Below are 21158 nucleotides of genomic sequence, written 5' to 3'. Positions count from 1 at the left end.
CCGGTAGCAGCTGCTACTGTTCTGCTGATTCATCTCCTATACGAATACTGGACCTCTGATGTCCTCGAATGGTTCGCTCTCCTTTCAGAAAATCAATAAAAAATGGTTTAAAAAATAACAATCACATTAAAAATTCACCCCATCCTATATCCACTAAAGCTAAGTGGGTCACTAAAGTTTGTCGTTTTAAAAATTGGGTCAGGGTTCTAAAAGGTTTAGGAAGAAACGGTCTTGAAGATCTGATATGCTTTTCAGATGTTCACATAGGACATGCACAAACACATGTATCACCAATAGAACGCCACCGTTACAACTCACCACATCCTGGCAAAAAGAACATAAACTTCAGACACTGGTTGATGTGCTTCCCTGAGCCACACAGGATGCAGTCATTACACAACAAAACTATTTTGTTTAGGGCTGCATTACAGACTACTGCATAAATTGAAATACTTCCCAACCACGGCTAACTCTGGCCCCAGAAAGTTACTACACCAAGAAAATCAATAAATTTGAAGGGGGCCATAGTTCATTCAATATGGAATAGTTTGCATAGGTATATTTGCCCAACCATGCAAGTCAAGTTCAGTAATTAACAAATTAAATGAAGTCAGTAAGTAAATTATGAATGAAACAGGGTGAAAAGACGATTTGAAGCTGCAAACTTCAGACTAGCACTTTTCTATAGATGTTGGCGTGGGTATGGAAGGTAATGCTGCATGAGGTCATAAGTTAAGTTTGTCGGGACACAATCTAGAACTTGAAAGCTGACTGCGGAAAGTTTAGGAAGTGACCACAAGATCACAGTCCAGTGTTCAACAGATTAAAAAAAAATTAAATAAATTAACAGCGGTGCAGTAGCCTTAGATCCCTTCATTACAGAATGGGTTTCCTTCTGCACATCGGCCATGACATTTGCTTTCAATTAACTGGGAAGGACGAGTCTCCAAAAAGAAAACTATGGTGCCCTTCTCCCAAACAACAAAGCTATTTAATAATATGGATCTTGCATGCTCATGCAAATTCAATAGACTGTCTAATATTGGACAGATTTACCGGACTTAAACCAGTGACAGAAGCACAGTTTCATGTATTTCACTGTGTTACAACAGAATTTTTTTTATGGCCTTTCATCACTGGTGGATCTACACTAGGATTTCTCTCACAATAATACCAAGTGAGATACCTAGTAGATACCAGTTTTTCTTATAAAATCCCAGATGATGATGCTCCGCCATTGGGTGGGCTGATGGGTTTTCTTTCCATCTGTGTAACAACACATCCATCTTTGAAAACACACGTTTCACCACTGCATCTCCATTCTTAGCCACATGTCACTAGACCAATAGTATCCATGTATGTTTTGGTATAGATGGATTGGGGGATAGGATACAACTGTGTCTTTAAACATTAATCTCCTCTTGGACCCTCTGGGAAGTTTAGTTGTATATACAACAGATCTATCTTCATTCCTGTGATCTAGTCGACTCCCACAAGTTACAGAGCAACAATTTCAGCTTGGAGTCAGCAATGAGTTAATATTAGAAACTACTTTCGCTAAGGTAAAACTATAGTAAAAATCTATAGTTTTATTTAGTTTCTGGACCATCAGTTTTTTTGTACACTCCTTATCAGCCTGCTGACCTTGCTTACCCACCCCCACCAGCCAAATATACTTTGTTCAGTCAAAGGAACATCCGGCTGCAGCAAAGCGGCTCTGAAAAGCAGCAAGAATACTAATCCGACAGTGGAACTGGAAGGTATAGAACATATAATGCATTTCCTCCTATAAAGTGATAATTGTAAATGTACATTAATCCCTTAGCTATTTTTTTAACAATAACTTTGGGCCTGATTTAGATATTGGCGGACAGGTTAGGTTACTCCGCCACAACAGTGATGGATACCCCATCCACCAAAATATAAATTCCATAGGATATACTAGAATTTATATTTAGGCGGACGGGATATCTGTCACCGTTGAGATGTAGTAATCAGTCTGCCAAGATCTAAATTAGGCCTTTCATTTAATAAAATAGGACAAAATGCACATGGTTTAAAAGCACATCACACGTGTCTCAAACAGTAAAGCTCATTAATCACAAATGTAACCAATAGGGGTAGCATTTTAGAATATAATAGATCAAAGTCTCAGATATCACCAATTTTCTTTTCTTAGGCCATTACCCCCTTTACCAATATGCAATGCTTCTCCAGTTCATTTGTAACCCCCCTCCTACACACATTTCATTCCAAGCTTTATCAAATTCAAATTTCAAATCTTTATTTCGATCATTTGACCCTTAAAGATGTACAACATTCATCATCGTTAAAAGTTTAAAAAGGATTTAAAACAAGAATTACAGTATATAAAAACAACGAATTATCAATGCTCGTCTGCCATCTTTGTAAGTCGGGTTCTGGCGTACCACATTGCTGTTAAAAATGTAGCCAGGGCAAACACCGTTGGCGGGGACAGGTCTGTTTTTAAAACTCTGAATTCAGGAAGGAGTGTCCTGAAACCCAGATTTCTGAGTAATGGAATCAACCAATAACGCCTACTTTTGCGGTATACAGGGCAGAAGAAGATGACATGAACTTCACTTTCTCTAGATTTGGCACAAGAAGGACACAACTCATTCGACAAATGTCCTGTCCATGCTTTAGTGAAGGTCTTTAGGGGGAGGGTCCCATATCTCCACTGTAAATAGAGTTTCCTTGTAAGAGCAGGAGCCATACCGTCCAACACGCTTTCAAAGTTGTATGAATCCTTAATTAGCATAAAGGCGTGCGTCAGGGAACCCTCCCGAGTGGTTGCCAGGACTCTGGTGAGCCTATTTTCATAGTATACTCCAGAAAGTGTTTTTCTTGAAATCCTGGTACTTGTCCTTTGAGGATCTAACCACAGCTCTGTTAGACCGAGGGTCTCGCATGTTGTCTTTATGTAATTTATCCAGGGTATTTTTGCGGCGTTGGGTAGGGTTAAAAATTCCTGCAGCTCAGATCGATATGGAGCGAGATCTTGACTGCTCCATATGCGGCGCCAAAATGTTAAGGGCTTGAGCCCTAGTTCTTCCGTAATGGGCCTCAAAGCATAGTCCAGTCTCAGAGGCATGAGTGGGGTACTTGTTGGTAGAGTTGTAAGTTGTCTTATAAATTTGTTTTCCGTCACCTGTAAATTAAGAGGTGACGTGTGACCCCATATCTCTCCCCCGTAGGTAGCACCACCCCGAGCCTGCATTTTATAAATTTGAATGGCCGGGGACACAGGGCGAAAAGTTGATTTGCACGCAATTCTCATAATTCCCCCCGCCCTCTGAGCTAGCCTCATATTGGCTTTTGTCCGGTGGGCCCCCCATGTTAGGTTTTCGTTTAGGGTTAGCCCCAAATACTCAATGATGTGTACCCTTTCCAGCCGCACAGAGCCGAGTAAAGGGTTTGGGCGCTTTTGGGACTTAGGATTCATAATCATGAATTTAGTTTTTTGGGGATTTATTTCAAGGCCCCTTTCAGTGCAAAAGTCCTGGAAGCCATCAATTACCCTCTGGATGCCCATAGGTGTTTTTGATAGCAGCAGGGTGTCGTCCGCGAACATTATGGCGGGCACCCTGCTGCCAGTCAATTTTGGGGCGTCGGTATTGGCTATCCCGGTCAGATGTGAGATTACCCCGTTCACAAAGAGGCAGAACAGGGTTGGTGCGAGCACGCATCCCTGCCTCACCCCTCTGCGAACGGGGAATCTTTCAGTCAGCGTCCCACTTTTCCCACATCTGACCCTTGCAAAGTTGGTATGATGTAATTTGAGCAAGATCGCGAGAATGTCTTTTGGGACGCCCAGTTCTGTCATTACCTGCCACAGTTTTGCTCTTGGCACTAAATCGAAGGCGGCACGCAGGTCCACGAAGACCGTGTATAGGGTGCCGCCCTCGATAAGCGCCCTTCTCCAGTATATCAGATTTAGTCTAAATACTTGGTCTATTGTGGATACACCCCTCCTGAATCCAGCCTGGTATGGGCTGAGGGTGTCTGTTTCCTCCAGCCAGTTCTGCAGGCAATTCAGGATTAGTCTGCCAAAGAGCTTTTGCGAGACGTCGATGAGGCTTATGGGGCGATAATTGGCTGGGAGCAGAGGGGATCCCTTTTTAAATATAGGGACCACCTCTGCGCCCAGCCAAGTATCTGGAACCTCCATGCCCCCCAGGACCGCGTTGAATATCAACAATAGATATGGGGCCCAGATCCCTGGTTCCTGCTTATACAGGTCTCCAGGGACCCCGTCCAGTCCCGGTGCTTTTCCTCCTGCGAGTCCCGCAATTGCGACTTGAACTTCTTTTAATACGAATGGTTCACCCATCTGATCTATCGTAGTAATACTGCTGGGATTGGTATCAGGCATATCCTCATTTGAATATAAAGATTGGTAGTGTTCCTGCCATAAGGCGGGGGCTATGTTAGGTTCAATAGCTGAGGGGAGATCCCCTGACCCATGGTTTACCACTCGCCAAAATGTGCGTGAATCTTTCTTGGCTAGTGCCTCGGATAGGTCCTCCCAATGCTTTTGATCCCATTCGGCTTTGGCATTAGCCGTCAGTGTCTTGTATGCCCGTCTATTGCCTTGTATTGTCTCACGGGATTCATGAGTCTTGATTGCGAGTAAAAGTTCCCGCTTCGATTCCCGACATGCGGTATTATACCAGGATTTTTTATTTAGCCTGGTGGATTTTGTTGGTGCTTCTGAGAATAGGTCTGACTGTAGAGTATTTATTAGGTCTTTGTGGGTTAGGGCCAATAGTTCTCCATTCCTTCTGTCTGCTAGTTTATCAGAGAGACCAAATGCCCTTTCAAGAACCGGGGTAATTCTGGCGTAGAGGCTGGATAATTTTGCCTCATTAGTTGCTAGTTTCCCCCACTTCACTCTCCTCCTATTGTTCGCTAGGAGTAGCCCAATAGTCCCAATTTCGTTATCTGTTCCAGTGTCATCTATGCCAGGAATGGCATATTCAAGTATGAGTGCGTTATGATCACTATCCTCTCTAGGTTGTACCCTAAAGTCGATTATTCGTGTCCAATGTGATACTTGGGCAAGGATATAGTCTAATCTAGATTCGCTACCGGGTCTGTTGAATGTGCATTTACAGGGGTTGTCTGATTTCGTGCGCCCATTGCATGCGCGTAGACCGTGATTAAGGGTCATGGCTGTGATTTGTAGTGCAAGGGGTGTCCAGGCTCTTGGTGGGGGAGCTACCGTATTTGGTATCATGCAGCTAACGTCCTCTTCTAAAAGAGGGCCTTCCAACAGTCCGGGCAATGGCTCGTAGTGAGAATTGAGGTCTCCTGCTACCAACTTGGGGAGATCCCTTGGAATGTCACTCAGAAGGTTTGAGAGATCCTCAATTGTTTTCGATTCCCCCGAAAAGGACACGGGTCTCGAATAGACGTTTATGATCAGTAACTTAACCAGATTCGGCCATTCCAGGAGAACTGGTAGAATATCTTCAGAGTCTATGGCTAAACAACTGGCCTTACAACCCAAATGGGAGGCGATCAAGGTTGCCAGCCCTCCAGACGGACGCCCCTTACCCCCCCACTTTGCCTTTTTGGAGAAGACTTCAAAGCCATCATATTTTAGTGCGGGCCCTACACACATTTTTCACAAGAGTGTATCAATCCACGCTCAAACACTTCCCCAGTGTCAGGACTTCAGGGCTCGCACCTTGCGAAGTCTTGACAATGCTTCAGTAGCCCTGGGCCACAGAGCATTTTGGCTTATCTTGCAGGTAGATCATTACTCCATAGTCCCCAAAACAGAAGGCTAGCACTCTAGTCTTTGTGATCTCCAATATTAAAGTCAGGCAGTTACACACCCTTTTCCAGAACCCCCTTAGCTTGGGGGAAAGCCCTACAGATTGGAAGAAACCAAAGCTTCTAATCCAAGCTTCTAAGGCAGAGGTCCTCACTCGCCTTTCCAATGTCTTTTAACATCCTTCCTGGATAATTTTTCCTATCGAAAAGCATCATCTGTAGTAAATCTGAAGCCCGTCCTAACAGACACTTTATGTAGAAACAGCAAGGCCTCTTCCTAGTCTGTACCTCCCATCTCCACCCCACGGCTGCTTCCCAACGGGGTTTCAATCTATTTAAGGTGCCCGGAGTCTTGTTGATAAGGGGAACTTCCCATCTTGTTAAAATCTCTGAAAGCCCAAAATGTGATTTTCGCTCCCTTAACGTAGTTGTATTTTGAGCAAACAATGCATTAAACAGATTTCAAATATAGATTTCGGTTTTAATGGATGATTAAGTATTTCATATCATTTTTATCCAGGGATGGGTTCAATATCTAATCAGCTGGAAGTAAATCAAAACATCATCTGCTAATTGGCCTTTTGGGAGGCGAGTCAACACCTGGTGCATACAAGGTTCCATAGGACAACGGACAGGCAAGGGAGTAGTTAGTGTATTATCTTGTCCCTCCCTCTTAGGCGTAAGTCATTCTGCGGGCAGGTGTCGCTGATCTACACGGTCATAAGGGCATGCCCACAACTAGATCATCTAAGCTACCAATTAGAAAAGCTGCAAATCTGCCTTTCCACCATCTTCAAGAACTTTACAGCAAAGTCTGCATAGTGAAGAAGGTGGCAAAGTATGCATGTAATCACTATGGGTGACAGTAAGTAAAGGTAAATAGCACAGGACTCTTGTCTATCGCACAGTCATTTTTAGGGTCGATGCTCCTTCAAACGTTGAGGATGGCACTGCAACAATCCGCTTTCTGGACTAATCTGGAAATCCTTGGCCTATTATTGGCATTCAGGCTTGACTTATGTCCTCCTATGCATACCCGTCACACATTAGGGATTATGGTGATCATGGGAGAAGTTAGCCATTAATGTGATATTGTGGGCCTTCTTTATAGTATGGGGCTCTTTGGGAGTACAACGAAAGGATCTCCTGTTATATAAATTCCACTAATGTCATAGGGTGCTTCTTCAGTGTCATTATAGGATCCTTCTTTTCCAGACACATACGCTGAGAGGGAGAGACATTTGGTAAGACTTCCTAGTGTCCTTGTACTCTCCAAATCTGATGCTTAATCTCACACAGATGTATAATATTTTCTGGGAGCCCACAACAACTCGCCTCAGCCTCATCCACACATATCAAAAATGATATTGCCAAATCACCTACATACAAACGCACACATTCAAAGAAGGCTTATGAAAGCAGATTTCTTTGAGATTCAGCTTGGTTTAATCATAGGGCCAGGTTGGATTAAATTAAATCACTTTAAGCCTACACAAGTCAGGACTGGAGAACCGCTTTCAGGGGCCATACTGGGGTTATGGGTCTGCGACCCTAGCCACATTAAATGGTGCAGAGTCTTGTCACTGTTCTCACCATCCTGGGTGGCCATCACCTGTGGCCAAGATTCAAAAGGAGGGCATCTCCCAGTTAATGATTTATTTTAGTGGGCGGTGTGGTCTTGAACATAATGGCCACAGAGAAAAAACTTAAACACGGTCATTCTATGAGACTTGGGTTGCCAACTTGGGTCCACTTTCCTACCACGAGATCAGTTTCAACTTGGGCAGGAGAAGGCTATAAAGGGAAGCCACACCCAGAATAAACTGCAAATTGTTGAATTTTCCGGTGGAAGCAGCAGTGCGTTGCAGCACGTGAAGATGCTTCAGTGTCAACTGCTGAGAAAGGAGTTAGCCTCCAGATTCTGACTTTCGGAAAAAGGTTGCTTTGGAGAGAGATTTCTTTCATACAAAGAATGTAATAGTAATCTGGCTTATGGACGTTCGACAAAAAGTAGAAAGCCAAACACCTTTGTTCTTGAGCCTTCATTTTTGCAAGAAAAAGAGCAAAAAAGATTTAACCTGTGGAATCCCTTCAAGGGAAAAAGATACACGAATGCAAATGGATATCACAAGTCTGAAGTTCGAGAGTGAGGGACTACTGAAAGAACTGAAAAGGTAAATTCTGAGTAGTGCATTTAATTAAGGATTTTGTGGGGGAGATCTGACAAAAGATCCCAGTGCTAACTTACTAAGCTCGTCTATGAACTTCGTGCGCTGACACTGCTTTTTAGGTGTCTACTGTGCGAATGCCATATGGTTTGTATCACTGGTAATTAAGATTGGGGCCTTTTGACTTAGTTGTTAGAGATAGTTGTTAGATTCACCTTCAAATTTGCATGAACACGCTGACATGGTGCTATTACATTTGTAACGAATTTGCTATATCTTGTCAAAATGCGTTTTACTGGCTTATGCTAATTAGGCCTCAATTTAGGCATAGACACTATCTTGTTAAAAATGGATGTCTCTTCTTGCATGTTGATTGGTAATTACTTCTGCAGCTAGCAGTCACGCAGAGTCATTGTTGTTTATTTCAATGAATGTTGTTCTTGTGTTTCTAGAAGTAAACTTTCCAACACAGACACAGTAAGGTTGCATTTTACCAAGGCCCTTCCGCTAGCTCGCTGTACTGTAATCATTCGCAATAGTCTGTTCTTCTTGTAACCAGTTTAGCCTGCCATCTCTAGGTGACATTAGCTTACAGTAGGCAGAATCAAGATTAATGTTGCGGAAGAGTGCTAAGATGGTAAGGCAATATGACATTTCATAGAACTGTGCTCTCATTTGCTGAGAGTATAATTATGTTGCTCACAACATGATGATTTTGTAGAAATGTATTTCCGATGCAAGAAAAATGTACAAAAAAAACCCCAGATTTTGCAAGGGGAGCCAGAGCTTTCCTGCGATGCTACTTGGGATGAGGTCTGCTTTTTTATTGATTTTGCTGCTCACTTGAGACTTAGATGTATTCGATTTGCAAATTTGTATGCATTGTCCTATTTACTGAAAGTCTTACTTGGCATTAATTCGTTATGCATCTGCACCTTATCATGTCTGTGTGTATAATATCTGTACTTTGAATTTGTGTAATATATCTTTACATTTCCAATTTCTGCTCGAGAACTCAATTATTGAGCCTGTCCTTAACTAACTGACTGTATTTTGACAAGATATAAGGTGTTTTATCTTGAGGTCACATTGTCTCATGAAACTGAGGTTTAACACCATCTCCGATTCTTCCACCCATGGGCGGGTGTACAATGTTATCGGCTTCCCAGGCCCGCATCGTATTTGCATGCTGTGTATATTAAAGGAGATAACCTTCGTACCTAATTTCTCAGAGATCTGCAGGGGCAATTGCAAACACTGCAGTGCTCGTTTATTTCTTCTCATCATCCAACCAACATCGAGAGAGAGTCGAGGGCTCAATCTCCGCTGCAGACCAATGTGCTCCCAAGCTAAAGGTAGGAAGACTATTTGTTATTAAAAGATGAGAAAGAGAAATTCCTGTTGTGGTGAGAAGACCGCTCACTAATCGGACCCCTGCCTTCAACATAATCTGCTCCCCGGTGTCCCCTTCTTAACCCCTTCATCCACACTTTGAATCCACATTGGCATCTAGAAAAGTGACAATGCTTTAGGTGAAGAATGCTCCACATTCAGGATTCCATTCTCTGGAATTCCGTCCCTATACACAATATCATGGAAAAAAAAACTTTACACTACGGTTAAAGATTGCTTTCCCACGTAGCCCACATATTAGGCTCATAGACCTACTGATTTATCAGAGGTGTTTTCTGTGTTAACTATGAATTTATTATGATGTCAATCATAATGACAATGAAAACAATGTTTTCCACCACCAGTTTTTAATCACTACCGACTATTCAGTTTGAAAATCCAATAATCACACTCGGGTTTGGGATATATTTCCTTTCTATCAAGAATGACTTGATGTACAATATTTGGACCATTGACTGAGTCCTAAAGCATACATGTTTCTGTTTGTTCTTCTACTCTGTACAGCCTTGAAAAAGTCATGGGATGATTTCCCATTACGAGGAAACACGTGCCGGCTGTGAAAAATCTCCAGAATAAACTACATAAGAATAAAATCGGACAAGAAAGAAAAAAGAAAAAAATATCATTGCATTTGTGACTACCGTGTGGAAACACATACTCACTTGAATTTAACCTAATCATTACGTGTGCTAAGGAGTAGTTTTGTTTCAGAAGGCAGCAGCCTGTTTTAAAGATGAATTGTGGTTCTCTTTACCTTGTAGCACCATTTTAAATAAGAGTGTATTGTATCATATTGTGTGAATTTCTTTGTGGCGCCGTTATACCTATAAAAAACCACTATCAAGTTTTTCTATCATGATGAAAGGGACTGCGTGTGGATTTTATTGGTGTCCCCCTGGCTTGACTAGGCTGCTGCGCTGCAGCTGGAGTAAGAGGCACCGGGCTGATGCAGACATATGTGTACATGCGTGTGCACACGTGTAGGGGCTGCCAGGGGAGATTCCTGGTGTGCGCAGCCAAGGAGCAGGTGCAGATAGAATGGTGTCGCAGGAGTTATGCACAGCTGGGTGCTGACATGGAATAGGCTTTATACAGTAGGAAGAAACATGCCAGGGAAAGTCAGTGCGTTTTACTGTTTTTCCCTTCATTATTCTCCTATGGGGATGTGGAGCCCATAGGCTAGTTTCACTTTCCTAAGGTCTACAAATTCCAGACACATACTGAAGTCCACTGTAACTTGTGTGAGAAGTATTCTGCAGAGTCCAAAGCCATATCTGTACTGCTTTTAGGTCATCCAGAATTGTCATATTGCTCTGACGCAGCTCATAACCAGGGCCTGGCTGGGGCTGACCCTGGCAGGCTGGATTGACATTCCTTCCTTCTCTCCAAGAAGAGAAGATGGGTGGAGCTACAGGCTAATCCATCAGCAGCTGTCACCTGGTGCCTAGCAAGAGCTGCACAAGGGAGAAGTCAGCACGGGGGAGGGGCTTTCAGAGTCCATGTGGCAGGAGACCCGTGGACGGCGCCATCATGAACCAACCCAGAGGCCTGAGCGGGGCAGTGAAGTGATGTGTCGCTGTTTGGTAGGGCAAACAGAGACTTCCTGCCAGCCCCTTCCCCATTCTTTAAAAAGTGTTTGCACAGGAAGAGGAGCTCTCTCTGGGGTGTGGTCTGCTGGGGGTCTGAAATATGCCCCCCAGAAGGTAGGCAACCTTTGACCTCTGGTCGACCGACGACAAAGCGCATGGGGCTCCGCCAACGGTCTCAAAGATGCCCCCGGGGTGGGTCGGGCCCCGGGGGCTGCCCCAGAAGAAGTGAAGATGATTCAGAAAAGGGGGTGGTGATGAACAGAGTGTCTGAATTAAGCAGACCACTCTTACCCAGTCCAAAGATCAGGGCTTGATCCATCACCGTTATTTAGCTCACTGCCCCATCCTAGCTCAGAACCTGGCTATATGCAAATTAGTCTGTCCCTGGCCCAGTGCATCATGGGAACAGGGCAGACCAAACTACCAAGTCAATTCTTCACCAGAAAGGAGACAAGCTTCCGGGGACCAGTTTCTGCCATTTCAGGCGTCGTCGGCCCGGCTTGCTTGAATCCTGATGGAGCAGTGAGCAAGGGACTCATGTCTGAGTATACCCCTCCACGCTTATGGTGGACAAAATGATTCAGAAAAGGGGGTGGTGATGAACAGAGTGTCTGAATTAAGCAGACCACTCTTACCCAGTCCAAAGATCAGGGCTTGATCCATCACCGTTATTTAGCTCACTGCCCCATCCCAGCTCAGAACCTGGCTATATGCAAATTAGTCTGTCCCTGGCCCAGTGCATCATGGGAACAGGGCAGACCAAACTACCAAGCCAATTCTTCACCAGAAAGGAGACAAGCTTCCGGGGACCGGTTTCTGCCATTTCAGGCGTCGTCGGCCCGGCTTGCTTGAATCCTGATGGAGCAGTGAGCAAGGGACTCATGTCTGAGTATACCCTTCCACGCTTATGGTGGACAAAATGATTCAGAAAAGGGGGTGGTGATGAACAGAGTGTCTGAATTAAGCAGACCACTCTTACCCAGTCCAAAGATCAGGGCTTGATCCATCACAGTTATTTAGCTCACTGCCCCATCCCAGCTCAGAACCTGGCTATATGCAAATTAGTCTGTCCCTGGCCCAGTGCATCATGGGAACAGGGCAGACCAAACTACCAAGCCAATTCTTCACCAGAAAGGAGACAAGCAAAAAGACAGACTCGGAGGAGCCAAGCTCGCGAACGAAATGGTCGCCTTGTAGCTCGGCTCCGTCAGCCCTCTGGCCTGACTCACATATCCTGCTACATATCCTGCCCAGAGACGATACATTTTCGAAGAAAGAGAAACGTAATACTTCGCTCCCACTCACCGTCTGACCTGGAGGCTCCGACTTGCGGTGGATCCGGAGTTGTGCCCTCTCGCGGAGACCGGGGCCTTTGTGGAGCTGAGACCGGGGCTTCGCTTATTGGATCCGGCCTGGCGTTGTGGTGACTGTTGGCCCCGGCCGAGAGACTGCACCACGAGAGAGAGCCACTGTGAGAAATCCCCGGTGATCCTGAACCGGGCCTGCCTTGACGGCCGTGAGGCTGGTGCGGGGCGCGGTGCTCCATGGACTAACCGTGCAAAGGGGTTTCCCCGCCGTCGCTCCGTCCACCGACCCTGGACCTTCGCGCTCGAGCTCTACTTTTGAGGAGCGCCAGCTCGAACATAGGCGACCCTCCGCTTGGTGGGGCTCTCTTTTCTGCACCGCGGTGGTCATTGCCGGGACCCCCCCAGACATCTGTAAAGGCCTACATCTGTGGACTGCTCCGGGGGTGGCGGAGAGTGAAGAAGGGGTTGAATTTACAAAATGGCTGCCGCAGCTTGGAGCTGTGGAATTCCTCCCGATGGCGATCTCCGGTTGTTAGATTGCGCGGAATTATGGCCATGCGGCCGTGAGCCTACGATCGGCGACGTTCTTGCTGCCTTGAGATCTTTACACGAGACCTTGGCCCCCGGTGCTCCTGAGGACTTGTCCCGATCCACCGCCATCTTGGGTGAACGCTCCTTCAAGGTCCCCTCTTGCCTCGGTGATATCATTGCCTCACCCCCCTCGATGGCTCCGAACTGTGGTGTTGCTATCCACCAACGGATTTGTACATCGGCGGCTTCAGAACCTCCTGTTAGATGTTCGGAAACTGGAGACTTAGACACTGTGCGAGGGCCCGGTCATCCCCGGGTGCCTGAGAAAGATGGCGGACTGCTGCTTGTTTTTACCTTGATGAGGTCTTGTTTCCATTTTGCCAGTATACTCCCGCCTTTTCGAACGACGAGACTGTACTCCTGTTTTTTATTGCCCCTGTTGCTGTTGCTGATATATTTGGATTGCTTATTTAAATTTTTATTCACTTGCTTTTTCATTGACCTTTCTGACCAGCATCTGTATCGTATTCTTTTTCATTTGTGTGCTTGCTTCGCATCGAATTGCACGCTTCAGGCTGTTGTTTGGTGGGTGGTAAATGCAGTGAAGAAGGGATTGGGGTGAGATGCATGGCCCCCGAAAGATTATTGGTATACGAATTCATGGCGGAGTTGCCCATATTCATAGTGCTATGAGAAACCTCTCTGAAAGCTTTATTGTGCTCGAGTCTATATCGTTCTGGTACACATGTACTGTAGTGTATGGTTGGGTGGAGGGCTGTAGCCGACCGTATTTATTTCTGATCTCATGCTCCTCCCTCCTATTTACTATTCTGTTTCCGTATCTTTTTTTGTCTTTTGCTTCTTTTCTCTCTTATCTTCACTATATTTCGGGTTCTGGTTTAGGGCGACAGGCACGCTGTTTGGAGGGTAGGCCGTAGCCTTCTGCAGGGGTGCTGGGTGGGATGGGTGGGTTGGGTCTTTTTGTTGTTTTATTTTCTTTAGTTCTATGGCCCTTTTGTATATCTTTACGGGGGTGCCGCGTCTATCCTATGCCTCCCGTGGTATGATTGGGTGGGATATGTGACGTCACTGTTCCTTTTCTTAACGTTCTGCTGCTTCCGATGCGACTCCCATGCCCTCTTCGTCGCACTTCCCCTGTTCCTCTGTGTGTTCCTTGCTATGGGGGGCTTGTTCCGACGCGGCCTTCCTCTTCTTTTAATCTGTGTTTTCTTTCCTTCTTTTCTTCCTTTTCCCTCTTCCTCCCCTCCCCTTTTCTTTTTCTCCCTAGGTTAGTATGGCGGGCTAGTTTTAATGATATTATTCCGGCCCCCCTGTTCTGTATCCAAGTGCTATTGGGTGGTGGGTACGCCAAGTTATTATTGATTGCATATTGATTTGTGTTTCCTACGTCTGTCCTTCTACCGAAGTGTATAGTACTGCCATTTCTACATTGCTGCCCTGTATCCTTTGGCTGTTCATGATTTGTGCGGGGTATCCGGATATTGTTTTGTTCTCGCTGAGCCTGTCATACGCCCTATCGTTATATTATAAAATTAACCTATATTACTCCTGATTGCTGGCCGTATAGATCCTCATACTACCCCCACTCTTTTAGCGATTATATTGAATGTACAATTTTACTCTGATTCTGTGACTACTCTTTTGGAAATTTTTGACTGCTTTACCGTGATGTGGCCGGCCAGATCGGTTGTAGGCGCAGCCTTGTATATCCTTTCTGTACAAATAAAGGTTTTAAAAAAAAAAAAAAAAAAAAAAAAAAAAGAAAGGAGACAAGCTTCCGGGGACCGGTTTCTGCCATTTCAGGCGTCGTCGGCCCGGCTTGCTTGAATCCTGATGGAGTAGTGAGCAAGGGACTCATGTCTGAGTATACCCTTCCACGCTTATGGTGGACAAAATGATTCAGAAAAGGGGGTGTCCACCATATGCGTGGAAGGGTATACTCAGATGTGAGTCCCTTGCTCATTGCACCATCAGGATTCAAGCAAGCCGGGCCGACGACGCCTGAAATGGCAGAAACCGGTCCCCGGAAGCTTGTTTCCTTCCCAGTATAAGAATTGGCTTGGTAGTTTGGTTTGCCCTGTTCCCATCATGCACTGGGACAGGAACAGACTAATTTGCATATAGCCAAGTTCTGAGCTGGGATGGTGCAGTGAGCTAAAAAACGGTGATGGATCAAGCCCTGATCTTTGGACTGGGTAAGAGTGGTCTGCTTAATTCAGGCACTCTGTTCATCACCACCCCCTTTTCTGAATCATCCCAGAAGAAGTGAAGTCGGGGTGCACCGTCACGCATCCAGTGAAGGTGCCCTCACGGGGTGCCAGGAGCCCACCCTGCCCCCGCTGAAAATGAAACCGCGGTGCGCCGTCGCGCTCCCGTTAAGATCGGGGGAGGGGCCCGGGATCCCAACTCCAGGCCCCGTGTGAGGAGGAGGAGGCGGGGAGCGCCATTGCGCCCTCCGTAAAGAAGCCTGTAGGGGCTTGGGACCCCAAATCCGGGTCCCGATGTCCAGAAGCAAAGCCGGGGAACGCCGTCGCGATCCCCATGAAGAGGTACACACGGGGCGCCAGGAGCCCACCCTGGCCCCAGCAGAAGAGCTCAGGGAGCGCCGGCGTGCTTCCCCGTGAAGCTGGTGTGGGGGCCCGGGGCCCCATCTCCGGGCCCCAACTGGCAGGAGGCCGGGGAGTGCCGCCGCTCTCCCCGAGGCCTGCCTGGACCGGGGGGAATCTCAGTGTCTGCCCGCAGGGGCGGGCAGACCCAAAAGAAGTATACCAGCTCCCACGGCAGCACACAAGGGTGCTGGCCGGTTGGGGAGCCGGCGGGAGACACCGGGGGTGGGCTCCTTGTCGATGCTGAAAGCAGTGTGCCTAGGTGGGACCGGGCCCACGAGAGGCGGCAGGAGCGGCCATGGGTGGGTCCCCAGGTTACATTCTCTTACCTGGGGGTCCTGGTGGGACCAGGCCCCCGTGAAGGAAAGCAGGTTGAGTGGCTCTCCCCGGCACAGCGGGTGAGCCGCTGTTCTAATATGCGTGGGGCTGGAGGAAGCGCTCCATAATGGTTTGCAGGCTGGGTCAGCCTGCAGGAAAATGCCTGCTTGTTTTGCTGTGTGTGGTGGCCCCAGGAGAACGGGGTCACCACGAGGGGGGAGCTGCAGGAGCAAGGCAGTCTCCCCAGCACGAAGAGGTGGGTCCCCCGCTAAGTCTCCGGGGACCTACAAAGAATAACCCCTCAAGGGCTCAGCCAGGCATCATCAGTATCCCCAAGGCTGGAACTTTTGTTCTGCAGCTGGGGGTGCCTTAAAGACTGCCTCAAAGTGTGATGGGCTGATTTGGAGATGTCTGGAGAAGGGCATCCCCTGGAGGCGAAGAGGTGTAATTGCACCCCAAATGCATTTAACCAGGTTATTCCTTTTTAGAGGGACTGAAAGGCACCGGTGTAATGTGAAGTACCTGCGTACGGTAGAATCATAAGCAAAGTGGGGTTATTTTGCTAGACATTCCTGCTCGGGTGTCTCGCTGTATATGCTTAGAGCCTGTGATTTAATCTGTGATGCCTTTTAGAGGTTGTAATTGCAATGCATTATAAATGTTATCAAGTCTAATAAGTACCTCATTTTAAAGGGATGCCTAAACATGTATTCTTCCTGCTGCGTTAGGTGAAGAAGAACCCAGACTGTTACCCCCTAAGATGTAAAGGTGTATTCTTCATGGTCAGTATGGGATGCTCAGTCAGGGTTATGTGTCACCAGGGCAGGTGTGCCTATTTTAAATGCTGGTTGGGTTACGGGGTGAGTCGCCACTGGGATGGTGCCAGTGCGCAGGGCCCTCGCTCCAGGTTATGTTCAACTAACTGCATTAGGGGGCAAGATGATGCGCATACATGGGAGTGGTGATACTAGACCCCACTCCCCCTGCGGTAGGGGTGGAGATGTTATGCAATGTCACAAAGTAATTCCAACAGCTTATGTATATTTGTAAATTGGTGGATAGTATTGAGTAGTGTGTGTTTAATAAATGTACTCTTACTTTTATAAAGCAAAGTACATACTGGACAATCAATAATTGAGTGTTATTTATGTGCACCTGTAATGGTGATTACTAGCCCACACCACCTCCCTTGAGTAAGCCTTAGACTGCTCTGCAACACTACCCTCTGAGAGTCAGGCGCTACATGAGGGTGTTTGGTTCCCAGTGAAGGACACATGCGACATGTTATTTGTGTAGGCCTCACAGATACTGCCTCGTTTTCCAACAATCAGCGACCTAGAGTTATCATTAAAGACTAAATTAGAAATGTTAATTTCTAAACAAACCTTCCATCATCTTCTCTTTTTCCAATTGCAATCAGAGCCTCAATATCTGTGCCCTTCAGACCATACTGGAGCAATTCCTTTGCAGCATCCACGTTCTCTGGAACTCTCTCGATGCACTCATGAAGAACCCAGGATCTCTTCTTTATTTTACTCTGCATAAAATAGTTAATAGTAATAATTACAACAAAGGGAACAGACTTCCAACAGCATGAAGCATGATGTTGACACAGAATTTGGAGATTACTGCAGAGCTTTCACTTATGTGTACAGACAAAAGTAGATCATTCATATATATATATATATATATATATATATATATATATATATATATATATATATATATATATATATATATATATATATATATATATGTAGAAACGCTCCAAAGAGTGCCACAAACTGCAGCACCCTCGCAGAGAAAAAGGGACACAAACTCAGGTAGCAAGTGCAGTGTCTTCTATTTATTTATCATTTTTTCATGTGCAGCGGAAGTGCCATCCAACACACCGCCTCTCCTCTCATGCTCTGGATCCACTCCAGCCAAGAAGGGAAATAACGGACACGGACCAAGTAACGTGCTCCAAGTTATTTAATAGAGGTGCAGGTTCAGTCTCATGACGTTTCGGCTCGCAAGAGCCTTGTTCACATGACAATGTCGTAATGAGTGATGCATTATTATATACTGCCAGTGATTGGATGATAGTCGTCACATGAGAGGGTAGTGTAAAGACATAGTAGACATAGAAGAAATACTTGTAAGTCATACTTGATCAAATACAGACCCATCTTGTTAAAATCTCGGTAAAATACCAAAATGTTGTCTGATTCAAATCAAAATAATAACATGGAACAGATAAAGTCTAAATAATACATGTCATATCAAAACATCAGGATAAATGCAATGGGAACCATGTTGTCTAATCCCGGTAAAATACAAAAATCATATTGCAATAATTACAGCTCACTGTTGATCAGTAAAATGCAAATGCATGTTGAATTTTAAAGTGCAACAGCTAATTCAGTGCAAAATTTGATGTACAACATGTCGCAATTGTGCAAAATTGGCAAGATATACAGAATGTGCAAAATACCGCAAAAAAGTGCAAAAATTGCTGCTGTCAACAGAAGGGTGACAATATAATCAAATAATCACTCCGACTGCAATGCTGTTTGTGTCATATACAATAATAAACACAATCAATTAGACAACTCTCTATACTAAAAAGTATGATAAAAGCAATTATAGTATCAAATATTCGGTCCCATATAATAAACCCGATGTAAAACATAACCATAAAACATTATCCGTCCACAAGTCCATGTTTTCTAATGTCACTATGTTAAAAATCGATAATCACCGTGATTAAAATATATAGTAGCCTGAATTTAGTAGGCTGTCAGGGAATACGGACCCATCAAGTCTTCTTAAATTCAGTCTTACCCATCAAATGTTGAAATTTTTCTTAATCAGAATAGCAGCAGCAACTGATTCATGTTAGATACCAAAAAAAAACGTTACAGATTACATTTTGTATTTACTTCACCCAGTTGGGGAGATCCTATAAAGATACAAGTTTTTCATCTCTAATCCATCAATAGTATATTCATATGTTGATAATTAGGGTAAACATGTATAAAGGTCTTCTGTCACATTTAATCCCCCAGGACTCTTGGTGTTAAGCAAAGGGATGTATTTAGTCTCCAGCCTCCTCAACTTGCCCTCTCTATCCCCACCTCTCCTACTGGCTAGTACAGAATCAATCACCCAGTATTTCAGTAAGGTATTATTGCTCTGGTGTGCCTCCCTGAAATGTCGGGCTACTGGGTATGTGTTGTCACCATTGGTGATTGCACGTAAGTGCTGTAGGATGCGCTTATGTACAGCATGTTTCGTACTACCTACATATCTCAGTAGACAGGGGCATTGGAGGACATATACCGCAAATTCGGTCTTACAGGTCAAAACCTGTGTGATGGTATGAGGATGGTCTGAAAAACCGTCCATAAAGGTTTTTGTGTTTTCCCCATGGACGCATGCCTTACACGTCTTGCAGCGAAAGAATCCTTTGTTTTGTTGCCACCAAGACGTTTTATTGAAGGGTTCTGGACTGGTGTCAACTATTTTGTCACGTAGTGAGGGAGCCTTACTGAAAGTGAGGGAAACTTTCTTAGGTAGGGAAGCACCAATTGTAGAGTCCCGGGTCACTAGAGGCCAGTGTCTATTCATGATTTTGTAAATTTCATGATGTTGTCTACTGAAACCTGTTATAATGCGGAAATTGGTCTTTTCCGCATCCCTCCTACTCTTAGTCTCCACAACTCCAATTGTTGTCTGATCCACAGTTTTAACCAGGGGGTCCTTTCTAGTTCGTATCATGGATTTTTCTATGGCTTTCCGAACCGTATGTTCAGAGTAACCACGTTCCAGAAACCGTAACATACTCTCCTTCTGGGCCAACTCAAGATCTGAAAGGTTACTGCACACTCGGCGTAAACGAAGCATCTCCCCGTAGGGGATGCTCGTTATTAAATGCGCCGGGTGTGCACTAGCAGCATGAAGAATACTGTTTCCTGCAGTTAATTTACGGTGAATTCTGCTTTCAAGGTGACCATTGTCGATATATATTTCTGTGTCAAGGGGAAAGTGATAGATTCCTGGCTAAGGGTTGCTGTAAACTTAAGATTGAGATTGTTCTCATTTATACTCTCAATAAAGTTTAGAGCCTCATCTTTGCTGCCCCTCCAAATTATCATCAAATCATCTATATATCGGTACCATGCAATCAAATTATTGCTGATGATACTGTGGTAGTTTTGCCTGAGGACCAACTCCTCCCAAGCTCCCATGTGTAAGCATGCAAAGCTCGGGGAGAAGCTGGCCCCCATAGCCACCCCCTGTAGTTGACGATACAACTGATGATTAAACAGGAACAAATTGTTGGCTAGGCAAAATCGGAGCATGCTCAACAGCATTCTATTGTGTTCTTCAAATTCAGGACCTCTTCTTGAAAGGTAATATTCCACAGCTGTAAGACCATCAGAATGTGAAATGCTGGTGTACAGCGCTGTTACATCTAAGGCGATTAGCCAATCACCCGCCACCCATTCAATGTCCATGATTTTAGTTAAGAAATCCCCGGTGTCTTTTAGATAGGAATCCAGATTACGTACATACCCCTGCAAAAAATAATCAATATATACAGAGGTGTGCTCCAAAAGACTGCCCCTAGCAGAAATTATCGGTCTGCCTGGTGGATGTAGGGGGTCTTTATGCACCTTAGGGAGAAAGTACAAAATAGGCGTAATCGGATGATCAGTTTTTATGTATTTATATTCTGCCTCGCTGATAAGTTTAGACGCCTTCCATTTGGCCAATTTTTGATGATAGCCTGTTTTGATAGTAGTTAATACCTGAATTTGAACACGCTCATAGCATGTCCGGTCATTAAGTTGAGCATAAGCTTCTTGATCATAGTTTGTTCTAGACATAAGGACCACATTGCCCCCTTTATCACTTCCTCTTACAATGATTTCCTTGTCCTTAGATAATCGTTTGGTTAGAGCTTCATATTGCTGAGCACGGCCATTGTATTGCCACTTTTTCTTAGATGTTTCACCATGTAGTTGTTTTAAGTCCCCCACCACACTTTCGTGGAAGACATCGATGTTATCTCTTGGTAAAATCGGTACAAATACAGAAGGTGGCCTGAATTGGGTTTCTGTTGAAATTCTACTACCCCTTTCATCAAAAGTTTTGCCATCATCATTCAAAATGCTTTCATAGCCCATCCCTTCTGTTTCCCACAATTCTGTGATGATTTTTGTTCCTTGAGTGGCATTCGTTGTATCACTGTTCGTGTTCATTGTCTGAGGCAAATAATTTTTAGCTCTGTCTTTTAAGGCGTAGAGTTTTCGCAATTTAAGTTTGCGTATTGCTCTGTAAACATCACATCGTGTGGCTGAGTAGTTGAAGTTACATGGGGAAGCATAGGTAAGTCCTAGTTTAAGGATTTCTTCT

At 45.0% G+C, this 21158-nt stretch overlaps 1 protein-coding gene across 3 annotated transcripts in view; it reads right to left on the bottom strand.

Annotated features, from left to right (window-relative positions):
* The window catches only part of NBAS (NBAS subunit of NRZ tethering complex), a 2361081-nt gene that overhangs the window by 1845546 nt on the left and 494377 nt on the right, over positions 1-21158 (bottom strand). For all 3 annotated transcript variants that reach the window (XM_078647778.1, XM_078647779.1, XM_078647780.1), the window contains exon 17: positions 17141-17292. In XM_078647778.1, the coding sequence (XP_078503904.1) occupies positions 17141-17292 (152 nt within the window). The remainder of the gene's footprint in view (positions 1-17140; positions 17293-21158) is intronic.

This window comes from Lissotriton helveticus, chromosome 6 (genome assembly GCF_964261635.1).
Source record: "Lissotriton helveticus chromosome 6, aLisHel1.1, whole genome shotgun sequence".
NCBI lineage: Eukaryota > Metazoa > Chordata > Amphibia > Caudata > Salamandridae > Lissotriton > Lissotriton helveticus.
The sequence above is the reverse complement of the archived record's forward strand: the minus strand, read 5'-3'. Positions and strand labels throughout refer to the sequence as shown.